Below are 12,790 nucleotides of genomic sequence, written 5' to 3' on the forward strand. Positions count from 1 at the left end.
ATTAAGATGATTAAGATTTTTAAATAATTAATCCCCCTCTTTGTTTTTAATGAAGCCGCATTAGGCTTTTTCATTGCCGGCCTTGGTGATATTAGCTCTGATAGTCATAGAATTCCTATGAGCGTTGGAGCTAATACTGCCGTGGCCAGCGATAAAAAAGCCTAATGCTGCTTCATAAAAGGGAGGTAAATTGGGCGCCTAGATTACTAAGCGTGCCGATCTAGGCAACTAATTCTAGACGTCTTTTATTAGGGTTACCAGACTTCCGTATTCCCCGGATATGTTTTCCTTTTCAAAGCTCGGCACTTTGTCCGGGTTGTGAAAAGCTTCCCGACAAAATCGCGTCAAAAAAGGGACATTCGCACATGCTACAGATGCAACACGGTGATGTCATTGTGTCACGTCCGCCTTATGGGGGTGGGGCTGGGAGGCAGAACAGAGCATAGCAAGGTGGAAATGGGCGATACTGGGGGGGGGGCTTGGCTATGGGTCTGGTTTTTCCCGAAGGAAAATCTGGTAACCCTATCCTTTATAGAATCTGGGCCAGAGTACCCTTTGCAGAATGCTAGCTTAGCATGGATCATTACAATGCCTAACTTTGGACACCATTTATTGAATGCTCCTCATATCTTATTTGCTAGATGTGCAGATCCTGTGTTTCCAAAGAACTTATATTTCATTTTAGAAGTGATTTATAATACCTTAGTGAAAGCCATATTTTATGGGAGATATCAGAACACGGATGGTGTTTTGCATATAGGTAAAAAAATTGATGGAGATATTAGACTATGTTAGTTTGCATTAAACAGATGGAGTTGTGATCTTTAACAGCACTATGACTCATGAAACTGCTTGTGTACTAAAATGCCATTATTAACACAACAGTAGTTTTCAGCAGTTGGTAATTATTGGCATAATTAAACATTTATCAAGAAACGAGTATTTATCATTCATTAAGCTTTCATTAAAAATCCATCTTAGCACAAGCTAGATTAGCCTGTGATTTTCAAGTAATATCTTAACTTCTGTCAGAAAGGCAGAACATGTTGATAATAGAGGGAGTTGTACATAAAGCAGTGTGAAGGTGAAAAATTACAGAATTTCAAATGGAGTTTATTGTACGTATTTTCCAAACCACTGGACTGTGGGTAAAAGACTGTTAGTATTCAGTAGGGTTTGCTAAGTTTGGCACTTTGTTAGCATGTATGAGGACTATGCTGTCCTTGGCAATTGAATGCTATCGTTAAGTGTGCTTCAGAGCAGCGTTTACATAATTTAAATTTCATAAAGCGTAAAATGTTTATCCATTTCTGGACAGTGAAATTTACTGTTGTGAATGGAGTTGTAATACAGATATGTATTGTGTTTATTGCCAAAGGATGGGAAACTTAGCCAAAGTAGTTGAACCTAGGAGGTCTGATGAAACTGGAAGACTGTTTTATTTCACACTGTGAAGAATGATGGACATGGACACTATGGGATAAATATTCAGCTTCTGTAGGCAGCATTTTCTTAAATGCTAGACCATTGCTGGCTAAAACAGCCCAAATATTCAGTGTTGGGCCATATAGCAGGCCCTGGCACTGAATAGCCAGATATAATTTGCTTGATGTTAGGCACCGGAGCTTATGCGGGTCCTGGCTGATATTCAACTGGTGCTCATATAAGACAGTTATGTGGGCCCCGGCTAAATATGAGCCAAGAGTTGCATAATTATTAAAAAGCAGTGTGCAGCTCTGGATTCTCCCTCTTGGGCCCTCCAAATCCCCCCAGTCTCTCTTCCCAGCCTGTAGCCATTCCTCCTAACTCTCCTCTGCAGTTTAGGTAGGTCCCCCTGGTGGTCCAATGACCCTTGCAACTGCATTCAGAAAATGGCTGCCACGACCTCTGTCCCTACTGCTTCTGCCCCCGTTGACTCCACTGGACCACCAGGGAGCTAAAGTAGGCCCAAGGGAACCCACCTAGACCGTATGTACCACGCTGCTCCTTGTGACCCTGGGTAAGTCACTTAATCCCCCCATTGCCCCAGGTACAATAGAAAGATTGTGAGCCCCGCCAGGACAGACAGGGAAAAATGCTTAAGTATCTAAATAAACTCATGTAAACCGTTCTGAGCTTTCCTGGGGAGAACAGTATAGAAAATTGAATAAATAAATTAAAAAAATTTTTTTTAATCATAAGTGTTTGAGACTTGTTCACTTAAGGCAGAGCTTTTAGGAATGGGGCAGGGATGGGAACAACAACAAAACCCGCGGTTATGGGGAAATTGAGTTCCTGTAGGGATGGGGGAAAAATTATCCCCGTGTCATTCTCTAATACGTACCTGTTCCCTCCCTAGGAATAAGGGATATCTTGAAATCCTGCCTGGTTTTTTTGCTCTCAAGAATCAGAGTTTTAGACCCCCAAGTTAGATAAATAAAAGCCATAAGATGTCTCAGAAACACCCAATGAAAAGAAAATGACAAGAAAAATGTTACTACCAGTGGTGTCAAAGGCATTTTGAGAGGTCAAGTGTATAAGGAGAGTTGATGAATATGCAATACTGGATGTGTTAAATTGCACTATGAAATCTATACTCCTCCACTTGTTTAATTATTTATTTGGAGCACTGAGCAAGTAAAACAGAATTGTGCAAAGCGCTGCCTAGAGAATTCATCTGTAATGTTCGCTACCATTCCAGAGACACCACTTTCTGCCTTTTAGACTGGTCAGAGTTCCGGGGAGAGGAATTCCCAACCTTTGCACTCTAGTGGCATATACTCGCACCCAAGGATGCATTTTTACCAAGCCCCAAGGAAACTGTATTCAAGTGATTGTTGCCGCAAATGACCATGTTAAAAGGAATTTAAAATGATGAGATAAAAATGGGTATCTAGGAATCAAAATTTCATATTTCCCTAGCTCCAGAAGAGATTCATACTGACTGAGCTGAACCCCTAAGTAGGAAACTATAAGCCAAAGAGAAATGCAGTTAACAAATATGCATTTATTCTATGCTTTGTGTGTGTGTGTACTGCTAGAGGTGAGAAGCAGCTTTTGTCCAGTTCAACCCGGCTCGGCTCTCACAGGAAAAGATGGCCATAACATAAATAAAAGCAAATACAAATTGCAGGCCAGAATAATCATCATACCACAGTGAATCATTCTTTGATGTCATAACATAGCTGTTTGTTGTTGTCGTCGTCGTTAGTTTTTATTTTTTAACTTTATTGCTTTCTTCTTGCACATGCATTTCTTAAAATTTTTATCTCCAGACTCCTCCCAGATGTTGTTGTTTTTTTGTGACTAAGCAGCAGTTTTAAAAGGTTAATATGATTCTACGGTGTTTCATTGTAGAGCCTATGGAAATGTGCAATAAGTGAGCCTGCCATCTGAAACACACCTTCATATCTGTATAATCACTTCACATTTTAAACTCGTATTCAGCAAGTCTTGTCTTATTTTTTTTCCTTTTTTTCTTTTTTTTTTTTTGTTTTCTCTTGGGCAAAAAAAAAAAGTACTGTATCAGTGCTTTTATGTCACAAGAATGAATTGAATTTGTACCCTTTAGAGCAAACAACAATAGACAGAGTGGTAACCTAGAGGAAAACAAATAGATGCCCCATCCCTTTTGGGGATTCAGAGAGGTTCAGAAAGATGGAGCTGACTGTGGAGAGGTGGCAGATAAAAACAGACCAAAGCAGAAAAGAGTCCTGCAGTCATTTATTACCATGCCATCTTCATAGTGTTTGCTGAACCAAGGTGCAGAGTAATGATTCAGACAAATGATGTTAATAATAATTGCTGGCCCTTTGGCAAAAGTGGAACACCTTGTATTGCAGCATGAGACCTAATCAGATTCTCTACAACTTGCTTCAGAAGGATGGAATTTTCTCTGCCTTCAGTTTTGTTTTGGGGTGTTTTTTTTTTGTCATTGTTTTTTTCTTCTTGGATATGTGGTCTATGGAAGAAACAGAAAATGAAGAAAATGCCCACTAAAAAAAAGTGTTCGGTCTGTTTTATATAAGTGCCTATGCTAGAATGTTTAACTGTGTGCAATGCAGTAAAGCTTTGATGTGCATCTTAAGATGGCCCCTCCAACACTTTAATATGTATACCCTAAAATGAACGGTGTGAGTGTAAATCAGTAGAGCATCACATGCAAATGAGGCTTTTTAAGCTCACTGTAAATAGCATGGCAATCTGACCTTCACCTCCTGTTTACTTTTTGACTTTATTAAGCATATGGTAAATACCTCTCTAGTTATCTTATTCCCTCGTTCAATATGACTGAAACTGGGTGTGCCATGATATAAATCATATAGGATCCCTTTTATCAAACTGCGGTAGAGCTTTCTACCATGAGCTGGCAAGGTAAATGCTCTGATGCTCATTTAATTCCTATGAGCGTCAGAGCATTTACCTTGCCGGCCCACAGTAAAAAGCTCTACCGTGGTTTGATAAAAAGGGCCCATAATTTTAACAGCATCTTGGTGGGGGGGGGGGAGGGGGTGGAGTTAAACTTATCATAGAGTTGAAAGGTTTGTCTGATTATATGCTTTTTCATCGATGAGTGAAGACCTGACATTATGTGGAATGTTTTGGGCCTTTGGACAATGGTGTAGTGAGGGTAGGATGCGCCCGGGGTGGTGGTGCCTCCCTGTGCCCTCTTCTCTGCCTGCCCATTCTCCGTTTGTCCCTACCCCACTCTTTTCCCATCCCCCCGCTCCTTCCCCACCCCCCACAGCATATTCACCCCTCCCACCCCCCTGTACCTCTTTAAATCTTCGCCAGTGTGAGCAGTTTCTCCTGCCTGCTGCTCGTGCTGTTGTTGGCTTTCCCTCTGACATCACTTTGTGACCCTGTGACCCAGAAGTGATTTCAGAGGGGAGCTGGGTCGGTGCAGGCCCGAAAGTTGCTTGTGCTGGTAAAGATTTAAAGAGGTACGGGGGTAGGAGAGGAGAGCATACGAGCCTTGTTGGGGGGCGTAGAGAGGTGCCAGCACCCCCATGAAGACGGCACCCAGGGCGGTCCACTCCCCCTTACTACCTCACTGCCTTTGGAGATTTCATGTGGGTGTGTGAGTGGGGAAGGTTGGTTAGTTTTATTGTTTGATTTATTTTGGTTTTTTAAATTTTGTTTTAGCTTTATAACCTGCCCTATACATCTGTTGGGTTGAAAGTGCAGAATATGTAATAATTTTACTTAAGTTAAATTTGTGGCATGTAAAGTTAGGAGCTGAGAATAACACAGGGGCTCATTTTCTAAAGAGAAAAACATCCACCCATAGGGGTGGCCTAAGGGATCTGGCTAATCGGAATCTTAGGCCATTCCCAGTACATCCCAGAATGCACTGCGAATGGGGCCTGAGATTCCAGATGGCCCAGATGTCTAAGGCCCCTCATACAGGAGGGGTTTTAAGTGCCTGGGCCAATCAGAGTCTTAGGCCCCCCCTTGGTATATCCCACAATTCACTGGGAAGGGGAAGGGTCGCCATTCATGAGAAGGCAGGCCAGCTGGCTGGAGGCAAGAAGGATGCCTCCGGCTGGCCAACATTTTAAGGTAGGGGGAGGATTCTGGGGATGGAGGGGGGGTCCGGTGGGGGGAATGCCCCTGATGTATGTGCATGGGGAGGGTGCTGGCAGGATGGGCTGGGCATCTCTCCTGCTGGCGATGTTAGGGGGGTGAGGGGTTCCGACAGGAGGGACTAGGCATCCCTCCTGCCGGTGATCTTTACGGGGGATGAGCGGCCGCAGCTGCTAAACATATCGCAGCAGGGAGATTCTTTACCACAATAAGCTCAGCGGCCACATTTGCTTACAATGTATCTGCTTAAATTGTACAATTCTGCTGTGGGCCTAGGAAGGTGTGTAGGGCCATTTAGGGCCCACCTAAGGCTTCTTCCAGGCCAAAGTATGCCCATGCCTAGCCTTACGCAAACTTAGGCAGGCCTAAGCATCTCCCTAGGCTCCCGGAGGCACCTACAATGTAGGCGGCCTGCCTCAGGAGGTGTTTTTTTTGTTTTGTTTTATTTTTTTAAAGAAACTTGCATCCCAATTGGCTGGTTAATTAGCAGTTGGCTGCCTACAATCGGGACACTGTTTATAGAATATGGTCCAGAATGTCTAAACAGGCCAGAAGATAGTCTGTCCCAACAAAGACAATAGCTGAACATAGACAAGATTGCAAATGTCATGAAATAATATGATATTCATCATGAGAAGACATTTCCACTAGGGAATGACACGTGGACAAATTTTTCCCCATTCCCATGGGAACTCATTTTCCCGTTCTGTCCCCATGAGTTCTTTTCCTGTCCTTGCCCCATTCCCGCAAGCTCTATCCTCACCTGCACAAGCCTCAAACACTGTAAAATCATAAGTGTTCAAGGTTTGTGCAGTTAAGGCAGAGCTTACAGGAATGGGGCAAGGACAGGAGCAGTGACAAAACTCACGGAGACGGAGAAATTGAGTTCCTGCGGGGATGGGGACAAATTTGTTCCCATGTCATTCTCTAATTTCCACATTCATCATTTCAGAAAAGAATTGCAAACCATGTGAATTGAAAGCTGTTAAAATGAAAAGAACAATGCTTATAAGATCTGGAGTTCCAATCAGATTTGGGTTGAAGCAAGGAGCACTACTGCTTATAAGTTATGTCCAAAATCATCAAAACAACAAACCTCTCACGCAACAGAAGTACAAGTATGAGAATACTATCCTTTTAACTCCCTAGATTTGAAATATATATATATATATATATATATATATATATGTTGGGGTTTTTTACTTCTTCAAAATACATCACCTCCTCTTATTGAAAATGTACAATTGATTAAATGGCTCTCATATTAAAATGTGATAAGTTTTCAAATGTGTCTTATTGCAAGGTATGAACGTATATTTGCGGAGAAACGTGGCTCATTGCATAAATTTCATACTATATAGGATCTCCTTTCTGATTACTGCTTATCACATTGCCCATTTACAACTCCTCATGGGACACTATAATAGAATATACTATTAACGTGACTTTTTCATTCAGACCTGCTCATATATGATTTAATTAACTACTTGATGGTCCTTACTAACTCTTCACTGGGGTCTTAACTCCTTTGTTATTTGTGACTATGACTGCACTTATCTTCTGAATATGATATTGTCATGCACTACCGCTGTTTATTGTTGTACTGCTGGACGTTGGATAACTGATATATTTCTGTTACTTTCTTCTTATTCAGTATTTCTTTATTTTTGTTACTGTTTCATCACATAATTTTCAATAAAAATATTGAACATAAAAAAAAATGTGATAAGTTTTTGCATTAACCGTGCAAATGTTGTATGGTAATTTTAGGGTTCCTGCCTAACACATCCTCTACAGTTAATGATTGAGATGTTCTTTACCATTTCCTAATAATGTTTACAATTAGCACGGATGTACCTAAGGCTGTCCTCTTTAGGAAGCATTAAGTCCATCTGCACTAACCTTCATATTCTATATATGGTGCCCAGAATTGGGTACCGAGATAAGATGTACGCGCAACTAAATTGGCTAAAAAGCCATTTAGTTCTGATAATTGGGCGCTAGTGGGCACTACCGTATTTTTCGCTCCATAAGATGCATCTGACTATAAGAAGCACCTGTGTAGAGGAGGAAAAACCAAGAAAAAAAATTCAAAAGCAAATGGTGTACCCTGCCTGCCCTGTACCCTGTCCCCCCTCTGGTGGTCTAGTGGTAGGCCGGGACAGGGTACAGGGCACAGGGCAGGCTTAGTGGAGGCAGGCAGGCAGACAGATAGGCAACTAGCGCCCTCCCGGTACCTTTTTTAAAATTCCGGCAGTCCAGGCAGGCAAGCAGACACCCCAAGATACTTTTTTTTTAAGTCCAGCAGTTCAGGCAAGCACGCAGGCAGATACACACACACGGTACCTTTTTCTAAATTCCAGTGGTCCGGCAATATAGCACTGTGTCTCTTGCCCCTCCCTCGCTGGACGGCTGCCTCCATGCCTTGGCTGAGTGAGGCACAATGCAGGCGCAAGCTTTTCGATGCCTGCCTGGTCCCACGATGTTTTCAGCAAGTGTTAAGTCCTGGCATCCATATTTAGGCTCAGAAATTGGCACAGAGTGCCCATTATAGAATAATATTAAGAGCAGATGTTTGGGCACCATTTGCTGAATCTAGCCCCAACTGCACAAGTATCATTCCATGTGCTAACTGCAGTTTCCAGTCCATGCCCATTCTCTACCCATAACCTACCCTCTCACACAGCATGCAGCTGACATACAAATTAATGCATGCCATCATGCCTCTGTGGTAAGAGTTAAAAATGGGTAAAGGGTCATGAGCCTGATAAGAACATAAGATTAGCCTTATTGGGTCAGACCAATGGTCTGACCAGTAAGCCCAGTAGCCCGTTCTCATGGTGGCCAATCCAGGTCACTAGTACCTAGCCAAAACCCAAAGAGTAGCAACATTCCATGCTACCAATCCATGGCAAGCAGTGGCTTGCCCCATGTTTTTCTCAATAACAGACTATGGACTTTTCCTCCAGGAAATCGTCCAAATCTTTCTTAAATCCAGCTATGCTATTCGCTGTTACCACAACCTCTGCAATGTGTTCCAGAGCTTAACTATTCTCTGAGTGAAAAATTATATCCTGCTATTGGTTTTAAAAGTATTTCCCTGTAACTTCATTGAGTATCCCCTAGTCTTTGTAATTTTTGAAGGCGTGAAAAATTGATCCACTTGTACCGTTCTACTCCATTCAGGATTTTATAGACTTTAATCATATCTCCCATCAGCTGTCTCTTTTCCAAGCAGAAGAGCCCTAACTTTTCTATGAGTACAGTCAAAGTGGTTTACATATACTATATGCACATACTTTTTTCTATCCCTACAGGGCTCACAATCTAAGTTCTGCATCTGGGTAATGCTGGGGGGGGGGGGGGGGGTTAAGTGATTTGCCCAAGGTCTCAAGGAGCTGCCATAAAAATTGAACCCAGTTCTCCAGGTTCTTAGCCCACTCTACTAGTCATTAGGATACTCTACTCTTGCAGTGATGATGCATTCTAATTTACAAGTTAATTGATTAATACAATTTAGAAAAAGGTCCCTATGTTTTTCTTTGTCCAGAGCGGATACTAACTTGAAACTGCATAATATCCACTTACATGAAAAACTTGATATTCTGCCCCCCCCCCCCCCCAGAGTTTATAATATGTAGAATACATTTTTTTAAGAGTGCTGCATTACATTGGCCCATTTTTCTGTCTTTTCAAAGACTTGAATTTGGCAGAATTAAATCCCAAAGGAGTTTAAGCCTCTTAGAAGTTACAATAACTGCTTCCTTTCTCATATCATTACTCTTTTAGCTGTAGAAGAAAGGTTATCAAGAGGAGTCCCAAAAATCCACCAGTGACTGAAAGACTGCAAAAAGAAGTTAATGGATTTTATTTTTGATTTATGCCCACAAGATATAATAAATCTCTTACAGTTTATCATTGCCAAAATTATTTCTACTCAAAGGACAGCGTGTAATTCTTTTGCTAATTTAGACCAGCCATTTTGGTTTTTATTAATTGCATGGCTATAAGCTATGTTGTTGGCCAAATGAATAAGGAACTCTTTTATTAAAATGTGGTAAGTTTTTGCAATTAAATAACACGAATGAATGTGCAATGGTTGTGCAGTAATTATTTGGGATGGGCGCATCATGTCCTCTGCAGTTACGGCATTAAAATGTTCTTTACCACATATTAACAGTTTGCACTTAACACCTCTTCTTGAGGAGGGAATAAATGTACCTGCACTAACTGCACAGGTGAAAATACACAATAAATACTGTGCCCTAACCAAAGTGTGTGTTCCGTCCCTATTCACTACCCAGTTCCCACGCTCTAACACAGCATGAAGTTAACACGAAAATTAGTGAGAGCTGTCATATCATCTCAGTAACAGTTGTGTTCCATGCTGAAACAGTGCATGCTAACTTATTACTACTAATATTTTTGCATTGCTATTAAATGCATGCATTCTGCACACATTATATATGCATGTACTTTCTCCGTCCCTAGTGGGCTCACAGACTAGGTGTTGTATCTGGGGCAATGGAGGGTCAAGTGCGTTGCTGAGGATCACAGGAGCAACAGTGGAAATTTAACCCAGTTTGCCAGGATCAAAGTCTGCTGCGCTGGCCATTAGGCTATCCTCCACTCCCCCTCCACTTGTGCATTAAAGGGTAGATTCAAGAAAGAGCACCAGAATTTAGGTGCCAGGATGTTGCGCGCCAAGTGCAGATTCTGTAACAGCAGTTTCTTGCACCCAACTTGAGGAATGAGCACTTATGCCATGTCAAAGGCTGGTGTAAGTTCTTACGCCTAACTGTTGGAAGCGAGGCCTATAATACCTAGGGCTAGATTCATTAAGCCCACCAATCGAGTCCCGACCACTTAGTGACCCCTTTGCGACCCGGACCCAATTCACTAACCTTCCGATCCGATTCCGATACATGCATGCAAATGAGGGGAAAGGCATCCAAAAGTAGGAAGACAGCGATTCACAAAAAAAAAAATTTAAGGAACACCGACTGGGCTAGCCGATCACAAAAGAAGTGACTGCTGAGGTCCAGTCGCACATGTCCCTGCCAACTCTCCTGCGCATTCTCTCCTATGGGTCCCCTGAAAAAGCAACCAGACAGCTGAGGCACATCTCCTGCTCTCTGCCGCCCCGATTCTCCTGCTCTCTGCCGCCCTTCCTCGCAATGCGAGTCTGTGGTTTTAACCCACAGGTTTAAAGCTGGACTTCACTGCGGGGAAGGGCAGCAGAGAGCAGGAGGGTCAGGGCGGCACAGATTTCCATTTTGGTCTTCTTTCTGCTCCCAAACCATTAGCCTGACGTTGCGCTGGGCACAAGCCGCAAACTTCTCCTCTGCATCCCCCCTCGGTTCTCCTCCATCCCCTGCAAACAAGTCGGCAGCACTCACACACCGGTGGGAGGGAGGAGACCCGCTGCCGTCCCTCTCTCTTCCCCTTTGCCTGGAAGCGCGGGCAGGACCGGGTCAGAACGCTGCTGTGGCCCCTTTGTGGAGCATCCACTCGGCTCTGGCTCAGAAAGGTTCCCAGCATATGAATTTGCTAGTTTTCTGTTGGGGATAGTACATTAGTAAAGTAAAAAAGTTTTTTAAAAAGTTTTAAAAAGTTCCAGCGGAGAGCATGCGCAGACCATCTACAGGCAAAGAAGATGGTGTGCGCATGGGTCAGGATCGCTTCTCAGTGATCCGTATCGTTGATGGGGGCTGTTCCTCTGATCACCCCCATTTGAATATGAACCCGTCATAAATTGGTCGGTCTGCCACGGATCGGATACGATCAAGTAGGTTAGCGAATCTAGCCCCTAGTATTCTATAACCTGTGCACCTAAATGCTAGGTATGCCCCTGACCACTCATATCCCTCCCATGTCTGTGCACCCCTAGTTGTGTGCGATAGAATGTGTGAATGCAGCTAAGGGCATTTGTGTCTGCAACTGCTAATTGGTGCTAATTAAAGCCAATAATTAGCTGTTAACTCCAGTTAACAAGCAACAAAAGATTCTGTTGAACTGCTAGCTGTGAGGAGGCGCCTCAGCCAATTAGTGCCTTAGGCCCTTCCCCATGCATCAGATGGGTGGCCGGAGCAGCAGGAACAGGAGGACTTTCTTCTTGCTCCTGAAGATTGGTGCGGTGTAGGAGCAGGAGAAGGGTCCAGGCACCCCTCCTGCTCCCAACTATTTTAAAGGTACCGGGGTGGGTGGGCTGGGCCCAACCGGCTGGGCCAACCAGGGGTGGGAGGCCTAGGAGCAGGAGGGACTGAGCACCCCTCCTCCCAACTTTTTGGTGCCGGGGGTGGTGGGCTGTGCCGGGAGGGGGGCGAGGGCCATGCCGTGCCAGTCACGGAGAGGGAGGGCGAGGGTCATGCCAGTCAGGGGTGGGGGCAGCCGTGCTTGGGGGGTGCATTTGTGTGTGGGGGTATTTTTGAGAGGCCTGCCTGTCTTTTTTATTCATTTTTTTTTGGGGGGGGCAGATATTTTGCGCTTAAGGCTCTGATTGGCCCAGATCCCTAAGGCCCCTCCCACAGGAGGGGCTTTAGGTATCCAGTCCACAGAATTACTTCACCTCCTATACTATACTGTACTCCTTGATTTTTGCAGCCCAAGTGCATGACCCTGCATTTTTTAGCATTAAATCTTGGTTGCCAATTAGTGGACCATTCTTAAAGCTTCACTAGATCCTGCTTCATGTTATTCAGTTCCCGTTGCATTTCTTACCCATGTTGCTTGCTTGTCTTACTTTCCGTCGATGGGGTGGGGCCCGCATTGCCTGTCGATGCTGGAGGGGCCCATCGCCGTTTGGAAAAAACAATGTTGATGCCTTCCTTCATCGGGCCCCCCTGACCATTTCGGGCCCTAGGCACGTGCCTACTTGGCCTATTGGTTAATCCTGCCCTGCTTGGGGGTACTGGTGGACAAAACAATGAAGCCATCAGCACAGTGTGCAGCGGCCTCTAAGAAGGCAAACAGAATGCTAGGTATTATCAAAAAAGGTATTACAACCAGAACGAAAGAAGTTATCCTGCCATCGTATCGGGCGATGGTGCGCCCGCATCTGGAATACTGCATCCAATATTGGTCACCGTAACTTAAGAAGGATATGGCGATACTCGAGAGGGTCTAGAAAAGAGCAACACGATTGATAAAGGGTATGGAAAACCTTTCGTATGCTGAGAGATTAGAGAAACTGGGCTCTTTTCCCTGGAAAAACAGACTTAGAGGG

The 12,790-nt window shown here is 43.8% G+C and overlaps 1 protein-coding gene across 4 annotated transcripts in view; it reads left to right on the plus strand.

Annotated features, from left to right (window-relative positions):
- The window catches only part of ZNF407 (zinc finger protein 407), a 1,075,359-nt gene that overhangs the window by 968,163 nt on the left and 94,406 nt on the right, over window positions 1-12,790 (plus strand). Inside the window, exon 10 of one of the 4 annotated variants that reach the window (XM_033934318.1) lies at window positions 9,355-9,449. The exons of the other annotated variants lie outside the window; for them this stretch is intronic. Coding sequence (XP_033790209.1) covers window positions 9,355-9,401 — 47 coding nt within the window. The 3' untranslated portion in view covers window positions 9,402-9,449. Of the gene's footprint in view, window positions 1-9,354; window positions 9,450-12,790 lie in introns of those variants that run through there. 4 annotated transcript variants of the gene reach the window in all.

The sequence above is a fragment of the Geotrypetes seraphini genome, chromosome 2 (assembly GCF_902459505.1).
Source record: "Geotrypetes seraphini chromosome 2, aGeoSer1.1, whole genome shotgun sequence".
Lineage (NCBI taxonomy): Eukaryota > Metazoa > Chordata > Amphibia > Gymnophiona > Dermophiidae > Geotrypetes > Geotrypetes seraphini.